Source organism: Accipiter gentilis, chromosome 8, assembly GCF_929443795.1.
Source record: "Accipiter gentilis chromosome 8, bAccGen1.1, whole genome shotgun sequence".
NCBI classification, from domain to species: domain Eukaryota; kingdom Metazoa; phylum Chordata; class Aves; order Accipitriformes; family Accipitridae; genus Astur; species Astur gentilis.
The window spans coordinates 24,341,404-24,364,416 of NC_064887.1; the positions used below are offsets into that span (position 1 = coordinate 24,341,404).

General features: G+C 41.3%; 1 protein-coding gene across 6 annotated transcripts in view; it reads right to left on the reverse strand.

Moving 5' to 3' along the window:
- Positions 1 to 10,022, reverse strand: part of DENND1B (DENN domain containing 1B) — a 171,383-nt gene extending 161,361 nt beyond the window's left edge. For all 6 annotated transcript variants that reach the window (XM_049807720.1, XM_049807717.1, XM_049807716.1 and 3 more), the window contains exons 1-2: positions 9,706 to 10,022; positions 6,893 to 6,957 (exon numbers count right to left, since the gene is read on the reverse strand). In XM_049807720.1, coding sequence (XP_049663677.1) covers positions 6,893 to 6,957; positions 9,706 to 9,722 — 82 coding nt within the window. In that variant the 5' untranslated portion in view covers positions 9,723 to 10,022. The remainder of the gene's footprint in view (positions 1 to 6,892; positions 6,958 to 9,705) is intronic.
- Positions 10,023 to 23,013: the final 12,991 nt, after the last annotated feature.

Consider the following 23,013-nt stretch of genomic DNA (forward strand, 5'->3'; position numbering starts at 1 on the left):
CCAAACACACAGAAGACATTGTTCATACCCTGAGGAGCTTCCCAATTAAATGAAAGAAATTTGAATATAAAGAAAACATTCATTTAGATACAACTGGAGGGTTTAAAGTTACACAAAAGATTATAATTTATGAAGGACTTGCAGGTATGTTTGGTGCTCATACACAAGAGAGCTTCAGCCAAACTCTGGCTTATATTCCTTGTTTTTGTCAAAACCGATGAAAGTAATGCATAATCTCAGGCACTACCTGCTTTTGCCCTCAAAACATTTATATAATCCTCAGCAAAGGACTGTGAAATATCCCACTCCTAATCAACCGATAATCCTGTAGAGAAACCAGACTAGCTTAAATGTCCTCTTTCAAGTTTTTTAGGTATCACCGTTTGAAAATTTCAATCAGAAAAAACAAGAAACCATTACAGGGAAGTAGCACTAACCTAAATAATAACATATGAGTTAATGAGTTGGGGTCGTTGGGTGTTAGCTTTAATGAAACTTCAGAGCAGTATGGTAAGAAAGCTTCATTTTTTTTATATTCAAAAACAGCATCTAAGACTATAACTAGATAGCCCATGTCCTGAAATGGCATTGTACAAACTGAAAAAGCATCTTTAACTTTTTATTAGTGTAAAATAAATTCTAGTACGGTAACACAGTACTTGAGACTAAAAATCTACAAATAAACATGAGAATCTACAAATAAATAAGAAAGCTTATCTAGTTCATAGCAATATATAGTTGCTCTTCATAGTCACCTGAAGAACACAGCATGCTTTAAAAAGTTAGAGAAACCTAACTTCTGTAGACCAATACTTATTTAGTATCCTTCCAGTTCAACAGTGAAAAATGTTGGCCGTATACAGATTATATCAAAAGTTTTCATTGCTCTTAAAAAAAAATCCTGCAGACTTCTTCATGTATTACACTGAAAGAATTATCTTTTTAATCAGATTCAAGTGATGCTCTGCAAAAAAAAAGTACAGCAGAGGAAAAGAGTTATCTGATCAGCACGTTACACCCACAGGCTCAGAGTCTGTGGTTCATAAACAGCTCTTTGCAGTGAAGAGAAAAAAAAAGCAGAAGAAGAAAAAATAGTGCTTGCTCTGACCACAATCCTGAAAGCAGCTTTGGAAGACTCTTAATCAAAACCCTACCAAAGCTAGGCACATTACCCACAGACAGAACTACCAACTGCATCAAATGTTTTTTTCAGAACTAGGACCTTCCTGGAACTACATACCTTATTAGTACCTTACAGGCCACAGTGAATCCTCATACAAAGAATTCTGCATTTCTGGTCTAATTCCTGGACTTAATTCATGTAGTTCTTAACTCTACCAACACACAATTAAACTGGTTTTCATGGCTTTTCCTTGAAAATTTAATGAAAAGAAGACCCTTTAAAGAAAAATAATTCAGAGATCATGCAACACTAAATAATAAATCACTAAGATTTATTATCGTTCTGGTTCTGGCACAAGTAAGATAAACTACAGGAGTTATTTATGCAATTCAACACAACCTGTTGAACACCTTCTCTGAAAATCATGCATCTAGCCCTAGAGCTATAGAAGGCTTCCTAGCATTTAAAAAGTAAATAGAGACAAAGCAATCAAATTTCAAGCCTTGTTCAAACAATTATTCTCTGCTTAAACAGAAAATGAACGGCTATTTCAAAGGGGTTTTCAAGTAAAACTTGAACAGTCGGGACCTAAAGCAGTCCCAGACCCAAACCACCATATTCAGTAGCTGAATTTCCTGGATCTATCTGCACACTCCATGAAGCCTTTTTGCTGCTTTTCATATGTGCTGCAACCAAAGAAATGAAGGTGTAGCGAACAGCACTCTCTTAACCACACAAACCAAAACCAGTCTGAGTTGTCTTCTTCTTGAGAAACCATGGACAGAAATGCTGAAGACCTTTTATGTTCACAGAAGTTGTTGCACACTGCCTTTCTACTGCTAGCTACTATATTTGCATTGTCTTTTGTGTCTGGCCTCTGCAATCCAGTTTTAATAAAATCAATATAGGATGTACAGTTTATAGAACGAGTTCAATTACCAACTTTATCTTTGTACATTTAACTAAAATCTAAAGTTCAGACATGTATGCGTGTATGCACATATTGTGTACATTTGTGTATGCATGGATACATAGATGAACACACACTTTTCACAAAGATTACATCGGCACTATTATTTTGGACATGTCCTGTGGAAGAGTTCAGAAACATCAGCTTTCCAGAAATTCAGTTTACTTTTCATGATGGAAGGACCTGGATAGAAAAAAAGGAAGAAGGAAGAAAAAAAAAAAAAAAAGATGCTGACTGCTTTAGTTAGCCAATTTCTAGGCTCAAGCATATCTTACAGTGCCAGGTGCAAGAGTAAAGTTGCTGTAGGTGCAGCAACTCTTGAAGGCAATTACTCTTGAAGTAATTGCCTTATGTAAGACTATGCACTCAGGACAACTGTAACACTGCATTACTCCCGATACCTAGAAAGGGTGATTCAGCCCAAAGCACAAAAAAACTTGTCTCTTTTTACCCTAAAGCTAAAGAGCAATGCTCCTCCTTAAAATAACACAATAGATAATATATATTAGTATTATCAAAACAAGTTGTCCTCTGGGTCTGTAAGTGAAAATTTAATACAGAAGGCCAGCTGACAATGTTAAAATGGGCACACATTTTTGCTATTTCTTTTGATTCCTTGTTCATTAAGGAGTGACACAGGAAAGAATTATAAAAATCTGCAACTGCCTGGAAGGCAATGTAAAACTTTTTGCTATAACATACTATGGACACTGCAAGCCAAATCCACAATTAACAAATATTGGTCTGTTAGAATAGCTTAGCACTCATCTCCCAGTCACTTAGCAAACTCTGGTGAACAGAAGTTAATTCACCTCAAAGTTTTGCAAGAATCGGGTTATGAATTTTCCCAAGAAAAACTTGTCACACTAACTAGTTGCTATGTTTCAACATATCATGTTAATTGCTGCTTACCATCTTGACCATACTGCAAAGGACTGGAAGTTATGACATGGGCTACAATCTGATTTTGGTCCTAAAGGGTTTTTTCTTCTCCTTGGAATATATGTCTCAACTGCCTAATTAAATACAGCTGAAATGCAACTTTCAAGGTAACATCTTAGGTGTAGTATAATATCAAAAGCATAATTTACTCTGAAAATACAGTAAGCAATATATTCTAAATTGTTGAGGAAACCGTATCCTGTTTTGTGCCAAGAGTAGGCATTAAGCCCTCTAATAAACAGATTTTTTTTTTGTAACATAACCCAAGTGAAGAATAAACAAAGCTTGTCAGCAACAGCAAAAAATGTTACAATTCATGCTATTCATGGAGTTCAATGGAGTGCTCCATTATAATAATATTTGCATAAAGACTACCCTTTTTTCTCTCCTGCCCCAAAAATGAGAAAAGGGTTAGAAGATCACTATTCTAGCAATGCTATTGTGCACTCCTGTAGTTTAAAACAGAGAGAAAGAGAGCAGCCCAAAAGGATGATCTACTCAGTCAAGAACACAGTATTAAGAAATAAATATTCAAGTATGCAAGCTACTCTCAAATCACAAAAACAGGTATCCAAGGGGAAAACATAATTTTGATCCAGCTATAACTAAAGACATGCTAGCACAACTGGGCCCGTAACCAATTCAGGAGCTACCTACCATACATGAAGTGATAAATTTACATTAACCTACATGAAACCTCTTAGGTGTTTATACTGAATAGAAAACAATGTTGGAAATAATTAGTGGAATGATTTAAGAACAAATTTCATAATACATATAAACCTTGCTGCATTTCATGTATGTATGATCCTTTATAGCTCGGAGAGCCCTAGGACATTGTCAGATCCAAAAAATTAACATTCCTTCAGAGTTATGCTATAAATAAGAAGTTATCTAAAAATACTTTTCCAAAAGCACAGTAATTCTAACAGCAAAATTCTTCACCATGTCACATTGTTACAGACATATAGCATCCTCATAAAAATATCATCTTATTAATAGCTACACATGCAGTAGGGCTACCGCAATTTTTTTTTGTTAGAACAGTTACACGCTGGCACAGGGAAATTAAAATGCAAAAGAATGCACACTACAACAAAGCTTGAAAAGAAAAAGCTTAAAGATACATGGGTCACATTAAGGTCTTCCTCTCTCCTAAGTGGGCTTCTCCTGCTACTCACTCATGCAGGGAGATCATAATTTTGTGGCTGTGATATTTCCACGGCAACATTGGTGACAGTGATGTCACAAATTCAGCCCTGACATAGCTTCAGGATCAAGTACAAGGAGCAGATGGGATGCGAGGAAGAAAAGCCCTATTTAAACACAAATCTCTTTCATAAGAAAGAAAGAAGCATGAGCAAAGAAACAGGTGAATGGACCACGTTTTCCAGTATGATATATTCAAAAGATTATCCTAGCATGAAAATCTATTTAAAGGCAAGACCTACAATACAGGGTAACTGTCAAATTTGTTCGGCCTTATAATAAGCCAACCTTGAAAGCTCCCTGTTTAGCATGACAAGCCTTGTGCCTCATTTCTAAAGTGGCAGCGAAGACAATACACTTTTGTCCCTTGTGAATTTCCTTTAAATAACTTTAACATTCAGATATATTAATCTGATACATATAGTATTATGAGAACAGTGATGTAAATGTGATGTCAAGCCCTCACTGGAGTGAGTTTGTTATCTGAATTAGATATAATATGAAAGAAATTAAAACAAATCCCAGATGGGTCACTAAGTACAGCAGGATGGTAACTGAAATATTCAGCCAGCAGAATTTGACTGGTGAAAGAGGACTGTACTTTTGTGCTGATCTCCAGACTCACGCAAGAATCAATACAACCTCCAGGCCAGCTGAAACACCCCTAAACCCCTCATCAGTCACACAGCACAGACTCCAACACTACCGGCATCAGACATCCTTTTTGCCTTTGGCCACCCCATGGACAAACAGCAACTGAGCCCACGCAAAGTAGAAGGAATTATAGCAAAAAGTGGAATACAAGAGGGTGCACCCACAATACAGTCTCCACATTAACTCGGGTCACAGTTCAAGGAGATACACAGATTTCTTAAAGACACTACTCTCCACAGAGGACAACTGACAAACAGCATGAAACGCCCACCAAGGGAGGCAGGGGAAGTGACTACAACCAGAATTCAGGCACAGGCAGTCATTCAGAGCTGCAGGTAATGAGAAGTGGTTTCTCATGGCAGCAGAGGCAGAAAGATGCAAAAAAAAAAATAATAAAAATCAGAAGTCAAAACGGACATAAAAGCAATTAAAAGGATACAGATCCATGTTCTGATCACAGAAGAAAAAAACCACATTTGTCAAGATTTCAAGATGGAGACCTGAAAGGATTATCAACGATCTAGCTCTCGGGAGGGAAAGAAAGGGAATTAAATCTGCAGGTTGAAGCTGGGCCTAAGCCAAGATGTGAATGGGCCCCCAGGAAGGGATGTCAGGTGGAGGCAGAGACTAAATGCACAATGCAAGGAGGAACAGAACAGAAGTCAAGTAGCTAAGCAGGGTTCACAGACATCATCTATGAAATTACTAAGGTAAAAACTGCAAAAGGGAGAGAACAGAAGGTAAAATGTGCCATGATACAAACTACAACAATGACCAGAGAGTTAGTAAAGCCCATCTGATTCCCCAAACCATGACTGTACCAACAGCAAATCAAAACAGGTAAAATAAACTAAAGGATGCTGGCTGGTCATAAAAAAAAGTGAAAATACCCAAGGACTGCACCAGGACCAAGATGTCATTCCACAACTAAGTGAACAATCTCATGACGAGGCACTCTTAGGAAAAGACCTAAAGAACTACAGTTGTTTAGCTTCAATAAAAATGTTTTTTTGTAAAAATATCAGGCATGCACCCATGACACCATTGACAAAAATGATGGCTGAAATTAAAAAAAAAAAAAAAAAAAAAAAAATAATAATACTTTGGGGCTATAAATTTCTACAGGCTTCTAACTTGTTAGAATAGTAAACTCTGGAAACAGCATCCATTAGCACAGTAGAAGAAGAAATATATTCAATTTTAAGATGTAGTTTATCATTTTTACAGTTGCGATTAAGATACAGCTGTCACAGACTAACATGACTACAATGCAATGCCAACAAGACTTCTTTTCTCCCTGTGTTTTAATAAGGCCAATAGCCTCGGATGAGAACATGAACCAAGCTCCCCCAGTGGACTTTCTAGACGTCACTTTAATTTCTGCACTGGAAATCCCATCTTCTTTCTACCTAAGAGGAAAAAAGCCTCTCTCAGATAACCCTTGCTCTACTACATCTCTCTTAGCACGTGTTTATAGAGACGTGAAATTGATGGCTAATATAAGCTCTAGTCAGCACTCATTGCTGTTTGTATCATGTATCAAACCAAAGCAGCTGCCAAACATGAGCTAGAAAGTCTCTGTTGTTCAGAAGAGAACTTACTTTCTCCCTATCACACTAATCAAAATTAACATTCCACTGATAGACAGAAGTCAATTGTTCTGCTAAAATGAAATCTTATACAAAAATCAACATTTTAAGACTTAAGAACTGTAGAATATACATTTCAAGTCCAAGCTTTGCAAGTAGTTCTCTCAGAACAAAAATATTTTTACAGTAGCCAAAATGAAAATATAACAATAAAAACCCACAACAACTATGAATTAACACATTAATAGATTTTAAAAAGCAATAAAATAACCATAGTCACTTTCTAATACATTCCAAATCCAACCACAATTCAAAACGTAAGACAACACTAGATCAAGATGCAAACTATTTTTTTTCCCCACCTCTCATTTCTATAAATAAATAGCAATAGGTATGGTACGTTACCTTCGTCTTCAGATGCTTGGCATTTTACTTTCAGTACCAAATCAAAGGTACGTTCTGGATTTTCCCTAGAAGCAAACACAACTGATTAATCATATATATGTTTCAGATAGTGTTTGTACTAGGTGATACCTTTTCCATTTTATTTGTACAGAATAAAATTAAAATAAATTAAAAATTCATTAAAATAAAATTAGAAATCAGATTAGTTCTACGGAAGAACCAAAGTCACGTTACCCTGTACAGCCTTAAAAATAAGGAAGATAAACAAGCTAAACTGTGTGATTTAAGTGATACTGTCACTGTCTTATCCATCAAATAGTTTTTAAGCCACTCCATCATACCATGCCTAACAGTTGGAAAAAAAGTGCTACTAAAATCCTTACCAATCAATCTGAAACATATTGATGGAGTCATGGGCAGCCTTTTCTAAAGGTACATTTTATTTCTACTTAATAGGAATTACCCATCACTAGACTTCCATCTTAATGCACGAATTTAGCCACTACCCTTTAAATCCATATGATTACCGCCATAAGGCTGAGAATCACTTAGCCTTCTCTTTCACAAGATACTGATCTTTGACTTTAAAGGCTGAATCTCAGACATGATTCAGTGAGTGAGAAAATACTAATGCAATAACTAGGGATAGCACAGTCCCGAGCTAGCCAGGAAGATGGCAAGATGGAGCCTCCGTATCTGCAGCAACCATCACCGTCAGCTCTGTGTGATAGCCAATGCCTCTTTCACCTCCCCAGTAAATACACACCTGGTAATAATGAACTGCATATCCTAATAGAAATTAGCACTCAACCTAATCCCAAACTAAATGTTTATTAAAACAGTTCTAAATACCATTACTATGCCACCCACCTCTGCCTACCAAGCACACTGCTATTTATATTAAAAACAAATGGTATAACCTCACCCGTATCAATTATCTATTTAACCACATAAAAGGCACACACTTGAACTCCCTTCTTGGGTAATGCTCCCACTGAAGGCAGCTGGAGTTTTAGGCAAATAAAAAAAAAATCCAAGACTTGGTTCCAGGTTTCTAGAATGCTTCAAATAAAGCATGCAGCAAATTAACACACTGTTGTTTCTTTAAAGGAAATTTTGAATTAAATCCAAAGGCTGAGCTGGGGAAAATTTCAACTGTCACAAATTAACTGATTCAGTACATGACTTCACTGACCTCAGCGCCATCAACTGAGATATGCAATTATAGTCTAATTCAGGTTATGGAGACGTAACCCACCCATATCACAATGTTTCCTTGCATCCTATTTTAAAGCATTTACTTGGGGAAAATCCTGTATCTGCTGATCTTGTGTGTAGGAGATCAAATTCAGCTCTGAGTTACAACAGTCTAAATCCAGGATATTGGAGATTTACTCTGGTATTAAAGTCCATCCATTGTTCCTCTGGCTGGCGAGTGGGTTCAGAATGAAACTGATAAGGCTCGGCTTTGTTGAGCCACCTAGAAAAGTGAACCACAAAAATCCCTCCTTTAAAACAAGTGAGATCTCCCCATGATGTTACTCTAGCTCAGGTGCTGGGTTTATATTCTCAGGCCATTTAACCTTTCCATTTCTTCCTAAAGCCCTGACCACACAACGCTGGGTTTTTAACATGAATCGGTTAGTGTTACAAACACTGAATGAGGGCTTCTACCTCAACTCCTAGCTGAACTACCCTCATGAAGAAAAGCTCTTTGAAGTAACACTGCCTTCTGCTTTTCACTATACCACTCTAAATCTACTTTTGCAGAAAAATGCTTCTAAGTTTACTCTTCACATCCCACTACGCTTAGAAGTGTCAAAAATGTGTCAAACCAATCTGAGAATTGTCAGACTGTCTCTCGTTTCCTTTACAGCTACCCGGTAGCAGCCTGCTTATTCATCATGTATTTACACAGAGATTTTTGTCAATTCCTGAAACCCGTGTTTAACACGTTGGTGGTTTCCAATATCAGCAAGACCGACCGGTAAGGCTGAACAGCAGCGCTTCCAAACACCCAAAAGTCTCTTTCGCACCTGCCACACCACATCGGCACAAAGAAGGTTTGCCGTTACTGGAGAGCTTAACGTCACAAACCTCATCCCACCAGCCGCTGTAGGCAGGGTCACTGTAGGCAGCAGTACCGCCCAGGCCTCAGGGCGCCCCGGCGACCGAGGCAGGCAGCTGGGCCAGCGGGCTGCGGCCGCGCTCCCGCCACGGCGGGTGGGCGCCTCCGGAGCGAGCTGCCACCATTTCGCGGCCCCCTGTCACCGGCCACAGGCCGACAGAGCGCAGGCACCGCTCCGCCCGCCCCCGCGCCCTGCCGGGCGCCGCTCCCCGGCACCGACGCCCCTGACCCGGCGAGGCCGGCGGCTGCAGGAGCGCGCCACCCCCACACCCACCCCCCCAGCTGCGGGAGGGCGACGGCAGGGCAGGCGGCGACGGCAGGGCAGGCGGCGCCGCCCCTCCGCTCTGCGCGCCCCGCTCCCCCCGCGCCGCGGGTCCCGCCTCGGCCCGGCCCGGCGCGCGGCACCCGCTACCCGGCCCCCGCTGCCTCCCGCCCGCCCCGCTGTCACTCAGCGGCCGCGGCGCGCCCGGCCCCTCGCACGCTCCCGCCGGGTGGGCTCCCTCTCCTCCCCTCCCTCCCTCCCTCCCTCCCTCCCTGCCTGCCAGCCGCCTGGCGGGCCCGGCAGGCCGGGGCGGCTGCGAGGCCTACTCGCTGCCTGCCCGCCGCGGAGGGCAGCTCGGCCCGCCGCGCCTGACAGCCCCACCGCGGCCCCTCGCCGGGCGGCCCCCCCCCCCCCCCCACTCACTTGAACCTGCTGTCCATGGTCACATCGCGGGCCCCCGGCGGCTGCTCCAGTGCCCCTCGGGGAGAAGCGCCCCGCGCGGCAGGGGCGAGCGGGCAGCGCCGGCCCCTCTGCCTTGGGCGGCGGGGGCGGCTCAGCGCTGCGGCGGCGGCGGGCGGCGGCCCATGGCTGCTCCGCTCCCCCGGCTCGGGCCGCGACTGCGGCGGAGCAGCGGCACCGCCTCCTCCCCCCGTCTCTCAGTTCCTGTTGCCGTCGCTCCGGCACCTTCTGGGAACCAGGAAGCTCCGCAGCGGCCCGGGGAGCCGCCGGGGCCGGCGTCACCTGAGCCCGGCGGGGGAGGGCCAGGGGGCGAGCAGGAGGCGGCGGGGGGCCGCGGGGCCTGCCCCCGTCAGGGGCGGCTACGGCCCCTGCCCGCCGCGGCAGGTGCGCTGGGCCCGGGGAGCCCTGCTGCGCCAGGCTCGGCTCGGCCCGGCCCGGCCCGGCCCGGGGCGGCTGCAGCCCCTTCTCCGGGCCCGGGCGGAGGCCCCTCGTAGGTGGAGTGGGGCAGCGCACAAGTACGGCAGCGTCGACGGCGCTCACGTTTTGCCTCACGGACACCCTCCACCCGCTGCAAAAGAAGCTCCTGGGCTGCGTCCGGCGAGCGTGTTAACTTAAGCATCTCGACATCGCTTTTTCGTTCTTCATGCACAGCAGGAAAGTGGAGCTTTTCATACTAGAGGTCATAAAAGTTAATTTAACCTGCGGTAATCAGTTTAGCTTTTATTTTTATCGAGTGCCAAACAAACAGTCTCCCAAACTGCTTAAGAGGTGGTGCTGTGGGGGAAGGCGCTGGAGTAAACGCAGCGTCCCTTAAACACACATAAAAAAGCTTTATACCCTTGAGTGTTTCCAGTGAGTTTGGAAAGGAAGAAAAAATAACACTGTCCTTGAGAGGCTTCCAAGTCTCATTCATCTGAGAGGCACTGAGCAGCCAAATTCCCACCTACACCAAGTTTCCCTCCCCTGCATAGTATCATTGCAGTGAAAAAATGCATAAAATAGATTCTGCAGTACTGGGCCAAAGAAGAACGTCATTCTTCTCGCTCTTCTTCCAGAAATTAATCGTATCAGCAGTTGAAGAAAAAAAATTCAAGCCAGTTATATATTAAACACATAAAACAGCATTGGTGAATTACTAAGGCTGAAAAAATCAAATATTCAAAAGTCAGGAAATTACTAACTTCTCCAAAGCAATATTGCCTTGGCTTTATTACATGTCCTACACACCTCACAGGATATAGATTAAATAATAATAAAACTATAGATGTGCAGCGAAAACAACTGAATGTCACAGCAGAAACCTTAGCTTTGGGATTTTCTTGGTTTTCAAGTGCTTACTTTCCCAGCCTTCATTTTGCAATAATTTTTGGCTGTGTTTTAACAGCCAGTATTTGCAACTCCCACTGAAGCAAATGAAATTGTTTGGGGCTTTGTATCCTTCACACGTAACCACGCGCTTCTTATAGCTCAGGGTTTTTTTTAGAAAAAATCATCAAATGTGCTTTTCTGTATACCATGAGAGACCATTGAAGCAGGCAGCTTTAACTTGCCCGCTGTTAAATTTATCTTCTCTGATGGGATCAGTCTGGACGAAAAGGGCCGGGGGAGAGGAGGAGCAATGCTCGTCCCTGCTCCATCAGCGGCAATGGGAAGAGCCAGGCAGGGACCTTTCTGCAGCCACGCAGAGCAGCTCAGCTGCAGTAGCCAGGCAGGCTGGCTGCATCCTGCACGCAGGGATCTTGCAGAACCGAAAGGGCTTCAGCAACAGCCAGTAAAGCTGGGTACGTGAGAAAGCACGCGTGAGGAGGGAGATGGTTGCAATCTTGTCTGTACCTCTCTCTACCTCCCTTCTGCCCTCCATCTCTACCCCCGTACGTATAGTAAAGCACGCAGAATTTGAAACCCTTTGCTGCAAAAAATGGCTGATAATTTAGCAAGACTGAATTTGGATTGGATGATTACCCAAATACTGAGACATTTTATTTGTGGAAAAACTCCATTTGAAGTGTACCAGAAAGGAGAAAAAATGCTGTATTTCAGGATTTCAGTAAATCTGTGTTTTGGATTATATTAAATATTTTATAAGCCTACTGTGAGTTTGTTTCTCTCGTCTCAAGCAGCTGATGCTTGCCACTTTTATAGGCAGAAGAGTAGTCTGGCGGCCTGTCAGACTGATCTACTGTGTGATTCCAACCAGCCTCTTGGACTGGTATCTGTCTTGGCAGATACAACCATCAAGTCCCTTGGAATTTATTTTATAATTGGAGAAAAAATAGGTAAGATCTCTTTCCCAAAGTAAATATGTGCCTTGTCACTAGAGTAAATTGACTGGATGCAGTGACTAAACCTCACCTCCCTGGAAGAGCAGGAAGAATAGAGAAAGTTCATGTTTAAAATAGAGGGCATACGAGAGAAAACCCTGTTGAGATGAGGCTCACATCTCTCAGCTATTATTTCAGTCTCAGTGAAAACTTAAGCAGACATCTATGCCCAGGTTACACTTAGTTCATGTTTTTAAGACTGCTTTGCAACCACAGCAGCTTTTAATGAAAGACGATGTTCTAGGAAAGGTGCTGGTATTCAAAGCCACCTCTTGCTGCTGCCTTGTTTTCAGCCCTTCTCTGGGAAAGGGTTGAGGTGGAAGGAGAAACTGAAAGAAAAACCTAATAAATAGATACGCAGAGAATAGATTACTTCAGTATATTCTAAATCCAGGAAAGTCTAGTTTGCTTTTTCTTACCCTTTGGTTTTCCTTTCCAAATTAGAACAATGAAGCACATGATATTTGGGCTTTTCAGAGTCAACTGTTCTACCAAGTAATCTAGAAGAGGCAAAGCATTTTTCTTTATGCTTTGCATAACGTGAAAATGCCTAAATTCTCTCTAAAAGGTTAGCGCAGGGACTGATACAAGAGGATTTGCAGGGGATGGGGAGTGAACATTTATTTCATAGATATGAGCAACTAAAAATCAGGTAATTTAAAGATTCCTACTCACTCTTAATGGTAGTTTGCCTGCAGTGATTAGTCATCTTTGTAGCACTGTAATAATGTAAAGGAGCCTTAAAACTGATAGAGCTATTTATAGACACTATTCAACTCTTACATGCCATCAGTAAAAGAGGTCTTGATGTAAACTGAATTGGACTTACAAGTCATAATGTTCTCCCAAACTGATTAATGCTTTCAGTAAGAGGTTGCATGAAAAATACCCAAAAGTCTACTTCATCTGAATCAGATAAGAAGTGGGTGGAAGTGCCATCAGGGCAGCTCCATCTCAAGGATCAATGTAAAATGCATAGCATACTTTTTAGTTTACAACCAAATTCAATATGGAAACAACAGGAGATGTAGTTGAAAAACACCAAACAAAATCCAAAACCAAGCATCCACATCCTTTCTAATATGGAGCAATCTGCCATTCTCTGCCAAATCAAAACCATGTGGGTTTGGGTCTATAAAAGTGATGCAGAGGAGGTTTAGGATCTCAAAAAGGGATATGAGAAACAGACAAGAAATGGCCACACATCTCATCGCTTGGAAATGGTGGAGCAAGGGAGAGAAGTTCTGTGAGAATCCAATTGCTTTTTAAGAGCTGAAACCATTACGTACTGTCCTGGTTTCAGCTGGGATAGAGTTAACCGTCTTCCTAGTAGCTGGTACAGTGCTATGTTTTTGAGTTCAGTATGAGAAGAATGTTGATAACACACTGATGTTTTCAGTTGTTGCTAAGTAGTGTTTAGACTAAAGTCAAGGATTTTTCAGCTTCTCATGCCCAGCCAGCGAGAAAGCTGGAGGGGCACAAGAAGTTGGCACAGGACACAGCCAGGGCAGCTGACCCAAACTGGCCAACGGTGTATTCCATACCATGGGACATCACATCTAGTATAGGAACTGGGGGGAGTGGGGGCGGGGAATCGCCGCTCGGGGACTAGCCGGGTGTCGATTGGCAGGTGGTGAGCAATTGCCCTGCGCATCATTTGTACATTCCAATCCTTTCATTATTGCTGTTGTCATTTTATTAGTGTTATCATTATCATTAGTAGTTTCTTCTTTTCTGTTCTATTAAATCGTTCTTATCTCAACCCACGGGTTTTGCTTCTTTTCCCGATTTTCTCCCCCATTCCACTGGGTGTTGGGGGGAGCGGGTGAGCGGCTGCGTGGTGCTTAGTTGCTGGCTGGGGTTAAACCACGACAGTACACACATTTAGTGATTTTCTCTTGGCAGGGAAATGGTAAAAGGGACAGAGAGAAGGGAAAAGCACAAAGCCTCTGAAGACAAGAAGTATTCTGTTAAGCATTTAGCATGGGGGAATTTGAATCCTTCCAATGCAACCTGCAAGAATGCATGCGTTGTGCCAGGAGATTCACAGGGAATGCAGGAAACAGAATCTACCCCACAAACAGAGACAACCCTATGAAAAAACAGGGGGTTTAGGATCACTGGCTGAATCCACCTCTGTACAGGTCTAAATCTCCCGCCCCAACTAATTCCAGCAAGGTTCTTTTTTTTTGCTGCCCAGTTGTGAGGTAGAAGAGAGTTCTCATCTTCTTCGTAAGCTGGAGCACACGTATTGTGAATTAAGGGATCTTAAGTATTAGAGAAGTTCTCCTTGGCCAGGTACATTTAATTTAATAGCAAAAGATACTATTAATAAAAGTCGTGTTCCTCTTAAATGCTGCTAAAACTCATAAAGAGATTTCCTTCAGAACATTGTTAGCAGAGCTTGCTGAAAAAGATGTTCTCCCTTGGGAACACCAACGGGTTTATCAAATATGGCAAAATTGAAAAAGGTGCACTTTCCCATTGTGTGGTTATAGCAAAACATTTCCTGGAACACATTCGTATGCTCAGCAATTTATACCTTGTGCCAAGAATTACGTCTTCATTCGCCACTGAGTGTACTGGGATCACTTTTAGTCCTCATTCCTTCAAGTAAATTACAGTTGTTTTATGTTATCTCAGCACCTATCAGTACATCTCCTAACGACATGATCACCTGTCAGACCTCACAGACTTAGAAGGCATCTCTTCGAATTAAATATTGACCTTACTGAGAGTCTGCTGTTCATTTAATGGGATTGGAGGTTATTTTTTTAACAACTTGTTTGAAACTTAAACATACTCATCCCAAATTGTAAATGTAATCTCCCGATGCAAAGCTCTCCAAACCCCCAAATTCACAAACATCAATTTCCCCATTAAACTTCTTAGCCATAATACTGTCACGAGACAAAATTTAAAAGAGAAAATACTTTACTTTTAAGAAACACCAGATACATACATGAGATGATTTCATAATTGAGCTTCTTTAAAGATAGTCATTGATTCAAAATATCTCTTTCAAGAAGCCTGTGAAATTTATTAACTAAATACATAGAGTAAATACATGTCTACAAATATTCTACATATTTACTAACTCCTTCCATGATCCATCCAAACATCTTTTTTCATCTTTCAATGTTATTCATTTAAAAAAACAAGGTAAAAAGCTTAAGTTTTCCTGCTTAAGAAGAGATGATGATTTAAGGACAACATGAGCAAAGGTAATACCTTAAAAAGGTATAGGCATGGCTGGGCAGGACTTTTGTGTGAAAGTTATGCTGTGCTATCATTAAAGTTCAGGGATGCAACATTCCAGTAGCTGTCATTGTCCCTTCAGCCATGCTATGTGCAAAAGCTAATCTGCCCAAACAGGCACGCACAGGTAAACACGCTCATTATTTAATCAGTGAACTCCCAGGGAGAGATCACTGTTTGGATAGGCATGAGGATTCCCAGGCTTTCTAATCAATGTGTCCTACCAACATGACTGAGAAAGCAGGTCTTCTTAATCAGGTCAGCTTTAATTACAAGTTTAACAAAGGAGCTGGGGGAACTTTTATGAATAGAAGTTCAGACTAGAGAGTTTTAAGAGCTAATACACTCAAATTGTAAATGTTTATGATATGGCGGTATTAGCTTAGCATTTGGTTTGCTGGTAATATTTGCAAATCCTCACAGTGTGATCTGTAATACCTTTTGTTAGTTAGATTTGTAGCATAATCTACAGAAGATGTGAAGTATGTATCTAGTTAATATTTACAAGCCTTCATAATGTTTAACCAGACGTTTGCTTTACCTACACAGTCCTAAGGTCTTATCAGTGGTTTGGATGCAAATTAATTTAGAAATTAAAGATAAATAATATTTCCAACCATACTAACCTCAATTCATAGACAATTTAGAAAATTATTGAGTGGATTTCTAATTTATTCAGACTTGACAGCTGGCAGAATCTAACAGTAGAATAAACCACCTTTCAGCTCTGCTGCCCAAATCCAACTTTCAGCCTGCGAATACCAAGTGCTTTCTGGTGGATGTTGATTATTCAGAGGAGCGTTTGAAAATAAGCAGTGGTCTTTGCCCAGTTTCAGTCTAGATGCGAGTCAGACACCTTGCAAGCGGCCTCCCTGTTTGGAAGTTCAAAGAAATGAAAGACTAAAGAAAGAAACTGTTCTCTTCTTTGCATAAAAAAAATCCCTCCAAGAAAGGTTTGAGAAACATTGATGGCAACACTAAGGGAATATACCCAATTTTTTCCCACAGTTAGTGATTATTGTCGAGATTTTTTCAGCCCAGCAGATAGTTTTCTTTAGGATGAATTTTTTAGTGAAACAGTGGGGTCAGGCAGCATCTTTCAATATGCATGTATTCGGTAGAAGGAAATCAGTCATTCAAGTAATTTGCAAGTAAAAGTTTCTTACCAGATTGAATGCTTTCTTGCTGAATAAATTCAGTCCTTCTGTTTAGACAAGGATATACTCCTCACACTTCTCAGATATGTATTTTAAATGCTGCAGGTTGTAGGCTACCTGATGAATCTGGTACTTATTAAAACTACCACAGAGCAAGATTATTTTTTTTTGCCATATTTGAAAGTTATTTTTTAAAAAGTTGTATTCAAAGCAGTAAGAAACTGATCTTTTTTATCAGCCATAAAAATTTCATACTGTTGTAATCTTCTGAATGTGGACTTCTTGTGGTGAGGCCAAACGTACATAAAATTAGGAACTGAACTTTATTAAAATGAGGATGTGTTAAAAGTCTATAAGCTATTTTGGAAACTGTCTGCTGTGTCTATCAAAAAAAATTCCAAACAGTAAATCAAGCAATACTAAATATTAAAAGAACTGTCTCCAGCTGTTTGTTTGCTGTGGATTAAGGCCCTCTGTATGCACTGGCATCATTATGAAAGAGTATATACTGATAGATGTTTTATTTGGAAATTAGTTATAAAAAAAGCCAGTTTCTCAGCTCTACAAACAGTATTTAATTTACAAAAATCCAATAGAGAGGTGTATTTTTATATTTACTTGCATAAAACAATTTAAAAGGACCATACAGTTTCCTCTGTAAGAATATCCTGCAGAACATTCCTTACCCACATTCTAATATTGCAGCTGACGTAACGGGGAGCCCACAGCGCCAGCGTCTTCGGCCAGAGATTTGTCTTCATGTTTTGTCATGGGTGCTTTGCTCATAATTAATTGCGTCAGGTAATTCAGCCAACCTTTCTTCTTAGAAAAAGGCAAATTTCCTCTAATATAAAATTAATTGATTAATATTTTTTCTATAAAGGAAAAATTGTATCCCTGTGCAATGTATGAATCCTGATGTAGATATATGGCAAGCTTTTTGAGGAAGACTCCCTACACTTCTGTTGCTATAACGCTTTGTTATGCAGTTGGATCACAGGTAGATCACTGAAATATCAAACATCTTCTGCAGGTTTCTTCCTTCAGAGGTGTTAGGACAATTGACCCAGTTATCTTTGCGCTAAATAGCTACAAACAGTTCATATAGGTGGTTTTAGATCCCTATATGTATTTGCCATTGTTGACTCACCACTGGATCAGATACTGAGGGGACTAAACTGATTGAGAGATTCTAAGCACAACAGATGTGAGCGTAATCTCCAGTAATTAACTAATACCGTGAACTGCCATAACTATTGATATGCTTACTGAAGAAATTATTGAGTTTAATATGTGGGTAGAATGAGATTTGAGGAAGGAGATGACAGCTCAAGAAAAGCAAGGCCAATGGGCTATCCTTGGGACAGTACAGCCTTACTACAGCCATGCATCATACAGCTGATGACTTTAATTACTGGAGCTAGTCCAGCTGCCTACCCTAACCACTGGAGCTGTAGATCCCGTTTAAGAGCAGATGGATGGTAAGACACTGTACTATTTGGCATTTGAGAGGATGTGCTTGAGAGGGTTCAGAAAGATGGCAACAGCTACTCTTTGCAGCCACATCACTATTTTATTTCAGGGCTTCACTCCTCACTGGTGTAAAAGGGGACATAAGGTACTCAGCAGCTCTTGAATGTTGCTGTAATTCTGCCACAAGATCAGGCCATTTATCTCTCAGAGTCCCAGGCAAATACAAAAATTAAATCATACTGATATTATTTTGCACAGAATTGTCCATCTGTTGCTTTTCTCAATAGTTCCATTAGAAAGTCAGTTTGCTTCATACTCTGTTATATTACTAACAGATGTTGGAGCAGAACGCATATGCGTCCCTGAGAATTAGAAGTGTTGCTAAGGGCAAAGCTTCGTGTGGTGTCCTAGGACTTGCATTCTGACACGGCACCAAAGTACCTTGCTGCCACATGAAATCACACAGGTGGGACAGGACCTCTAGAGGTCACCTCCGCCAGCCTTCCTGCTCGGAGCAGGCGATGGTAGAGCAGGCTGCTCAGGGCCTTATGCGGGTTGCTTCTGCGTATCTCCAAGGGTGGAGGATACTGCAGCCATCCCTGGGCTACCTGCTCACTCCAGTGTTTGACCACCCTTACAGCAACAAATAAATTACTGTATCAAGTCAGAACTTCTCATGTCCCAACTCATCTTTACTGCCTCTTTTCCTTCCATTGTGCACCTCTGAGAGGAGCCTGGCTCCATCTTCTCTGCAGCCTTCCCTCAGTAGCTGCATACAACAGGGGGGTTCCCCCTGAAGACATCTCTCCTTAGGGCCGAGCAAGCGCAGTTCTCTCAGCCTCTCCTCCTTCATCAAGAGCTCCAGCCACCCAAAATCTTGGCAGCACTCCACTGGACTTGCTTCAGTATGTCGGTGTCTTTCTTGTGATGGGGAGCCCAAAACTGGACAGAGTAAACAAACAGAGGGACTAATGACTTCCCTTCGGCAGCTGACTGTCCTTTTGCCAATAGAACCCTGAGTGCAGTTAGCCTGTTTTTTGCTGCAAGGGCATGTTGCTGACTCACATGCAGCTCATTGCCCACCAGGTGCCCCAGGTTTTGTTCTGCAATAGTGATTTGTGGGCAGTGAATCCCCAGCCTGTATTGCATCAGGGCCTTGAGTGAACTCCCCCTTCCAGCATTTTAGTTGGTTCAGGAGTTTAGTTGACTGAGTTCAAGGTCAGACTTTTTGCTGATCCAAGCTGCTTGTCAGGAAGAAAGCTAGAGGCAGCCTTAGCAAGGCCCTGCCTGCCCCTCCGTCCCTTGGGAGCTGCTTTCAAGCTGAGGCTCTTGCACTTGGCCCCTGCCTGAGCCACACCACAGCTGTGCTGCAGCTGTGTCAGTGCCCAGTCTCGTACCTCCATGATCCTGACCTGCTGACTTGATTTCTTGGCTTGACCTTGAACCTGCCTCATCACAACAGACTTGCTGGGTGGTCACTGGACTGAGGCTGACACTGGTCACTGTTTCCAGGCATATGCACAAGAAGCCTTTCTTGTTGCCCTTCACATTCTTTGCCAATTTCAACTCAGCTGAGGTTTGGATTTTGCAATTCCTTCTCTGGATGCTCAAGCAGCGTCTCTCTATTCCTCCTGGGCAGCTGTCATTGCTTCCTCCTTCGGTGTGCTTCCTTTACACATCTGAGCTCAGTCAGGAGCGCCCTCTTCATCCATGCTGATATTCTGCTATGCTTGCTTTACTTTCTGCATATTGCAATAGACTACTCTTATGCTCCAAGGAGGTTGTCCTTGAACATTAACCCGCTCTCCTGGGCCCCTTTTCCCTCCAGGTCTATCTTCCAGGGGAACTTGCCAAGTCTCACAGTCATTGCAGCCAAGGCTGCCCTTGAGCTTCACCTTTTCAACCAGTTCTTCCTTGTTTGTGAGTAACAGGTCCAGCAGACCATCTTCCCTAATCAGTTCATTGATCGCCTGCTTCAAGAAAATGTGTTCAATACACTCCAGAAACCTCCTGGATTGCTTGTGCATGGCCCTGTTACCATTCTAGCAGATATCAGGGGGTTTGAAGTTCTCTGTGAATGTGCGAGTCTGTGATAAAGAGGCACTCAAATACGACAGAACTAAACAATAATTCAACTTTGTGCATACAACATGTTTAGACCCCAAATATCCCTGCAAGCACCTTATGCGACACCAAAGAAAAACCTCATCATGCACACTGCACAAGCAGAAACCACAGCTAGAGCTATGCTGCAACTGCAGTTCACAGGACAATGTAGATTGACACGATGAGACTGAGCCTCCAAGATGAGAGCTCCAGATGTCAAGCAAGAGAGCATCATTCTAAGTCCTGAATTTGGTGTTGACCCTGAAGAATTAGGCATCACCACATCCTCATCATTACCGCTTCTTGAAGCAGTTAATCTCTGAATGTTACTATTGAAATACTGGCATTAGCAACACATAAGATCTGATGGACTATACTGAAATATAATCATCCTGAAATCCTCATTTCCAAGGATCAGCTTCTTTATTTCTGTTGCAAACTCCTGAAAAACAAAGCAAAAATGTTGTTCAGGGACCTTTTACACATTAGCATGTAATTGCACCATACCAAATAGTCCAAGGGCATGTTCCTTCTACTCTATTCTCTCCTAAGTTTCTTTGATGCCAACATGGTATCTTGTTTCCAGGCTTCTATGGCAAAGCATTACTGATGTGCATTTCAAAAAGCGTTGTGAAAGCTGTTATCATGCAGCTCTTTACTGTTTGCTCATCTCATCTGGTATTGATTATTAACATTCAATTTATATATGTTAATCAGGGCTGGGCCTGTTCCACAGAGTACAAACCAGTCAATCTGAAATTTGCCAAGTGAAAATATTTTGGAGAGCTTAATAAATATTCCTGGTACCAGCATTTACACTTAACATAAGTATATCCATTACTGACACAATCAATTGCAATCATTTGTTCAACTTTTCCTACTAAATTACAAAATATTTTGCACAACATTTTTTTCCTCAAATAATGTAGAGTAAGCTTGGCAAGTGGGAAGACTGAGGGAATAGTTTTACAAAACAATATGTCATTTTTCTTTTTCACAGAACATATGTCAGCCACTAGCAGACTCAGGAGATCTAATCCATATGAGAGTTCCTCAAATGTGTTACAAAATACAGGCAGAATATCTTGCAAAAAAAAATTCTTTCTTCAATTTATAAGCTTGGGATGACACTTAGGTCTAATCCATCATTCAATACAGTTAATTAAAAAACAAAAAAAAAGAAGGAAGAATTCCTCTCTCCGTTTTTCACAGTAAAACTATAGGGTATTTCCATGCACTAGTTAAGTGAATAAAACCTGTTTTGAACAGTAGGACCTCTTTAATAATCTCCTAGTTTAGCCTGGAGACATGGTATACTGTGATTCTGATATGATGCAACTTATTTTCAGTTTTGTAATCTACAGAGTGTATTAAAATTATGTACACTACAAAGTGTACTCTCAATCTAGTCAAGTCATAGAAGTTGTTTTTATAACGGACATGGTAAGAGGTACTTGAAATAGTCTAACTGTAGTACGCATGGACTTATCCAAATGCTTGCGATTCCCTCTGCTGTTTTTGCAAGACTGCCTCTCAAATTTTATCAGTGAGAAAATTTAAATTTCTCACCATGTGGTCATCAACTTGTAACAGCACTAACACAGAGAAATAATTTGCTGAAGTAATAACTTGTTATGCTTTATTGTTAGATGATTTCTTCCTTGCTGAGGAAGTCAACCAGTATTTTCAACAAATCTGGGCATTACCCACAGAGTGAGTCTTCTTTGATTACACAGTTATACAGCAGAGGAACACAGTCATCCACTGTCAGTAAATGTAAAGATATTTATCTAATCTATTTTCTTTTGGACCCATTCAGAAACAAAAAGAGCAACCTCTCTGCACGTCTCAACCAAATATTTGCAGCCTTTCACTCTCTGCAACAGAAGAATTGGTGCAAACTACCTTTAATGCACACAACAAATCAGCATCCCTCCAATCCATCTGCTGTATTCCACTATGCTTGAAATACGTGTGGCTTGAAATAACCACTAAAGTTTGGCAGTGCAGGGTTCTGCTACTATAGCTCCTCTTTTGCTAAACTCATCCTACAGTTAACATAACCACCCATACTAACGAAGTGAATTAACTAGGGACAAGCAAGGGTAGTCAGGCAATTCTCTCCCCTATTTCCTGGTGACTGTGTTCACAGTTAGCCATCTAAGAAAAAGCATTTGCAGAACCAAGCCATGGAAGTATCTGCCAACAGAGAATCTTTTTCTTGATACCATAAAACCAAAATCTACAATTTCCTCACAGCTTTGGAAGAAGCTATATTGAAAACATATGTCCTGCAGCTGGACTTCAAAGCAAATAGGATCCTAAATGACTGGGACAAGCACTGGTTGACCTGCGACCTGCAAGGGAATTTTCTCTGTGCTGCTTTGCTTCCTTTGCTGTTCATTTGCTGTCATCTTTGTCTAATATAGAGGACTTCCCTCTGTGGAAACATCATGAAGCTAACAGGTGCTTAGGAAAAAGACAAAAGGTCCTAAAAGATAAGTACCAGTGGTGGAAATTTTCTTAAAGCTCTCTGACAAAAAAAGTTGCTCTTTCTTTTTTCCATATGAAATATTATGCTTTTATATGACAAGGAGCAACAACAGTATATACACAGAAGTAGAAAAATATCTTCAGTGCATTAGGATTAATTTACCTTAAAAACCAGTTTTCTCTGTCCTCAGCATTTATTTAGATTTTACTGACTAGTCATTTATATCTATGAAATACTTACAATTTGTAAATGTTCTTTCTGTCTGTAATGTTGATAAAATACCCTGAGAATGTTAATTAGCAGTTTATGCTTCAAAGAACATTTTCTTGATGTTCTCTGCAATCGTTCTTTGGGTAAAAGGTTTATATTACTAAACCTTTTGTGCAATCTTCATGTTCAAAGAAGGAATCTTGATCTGACTACATTCAGCTCAACCTTGTCCATTCTGATACTTTCTCAAATA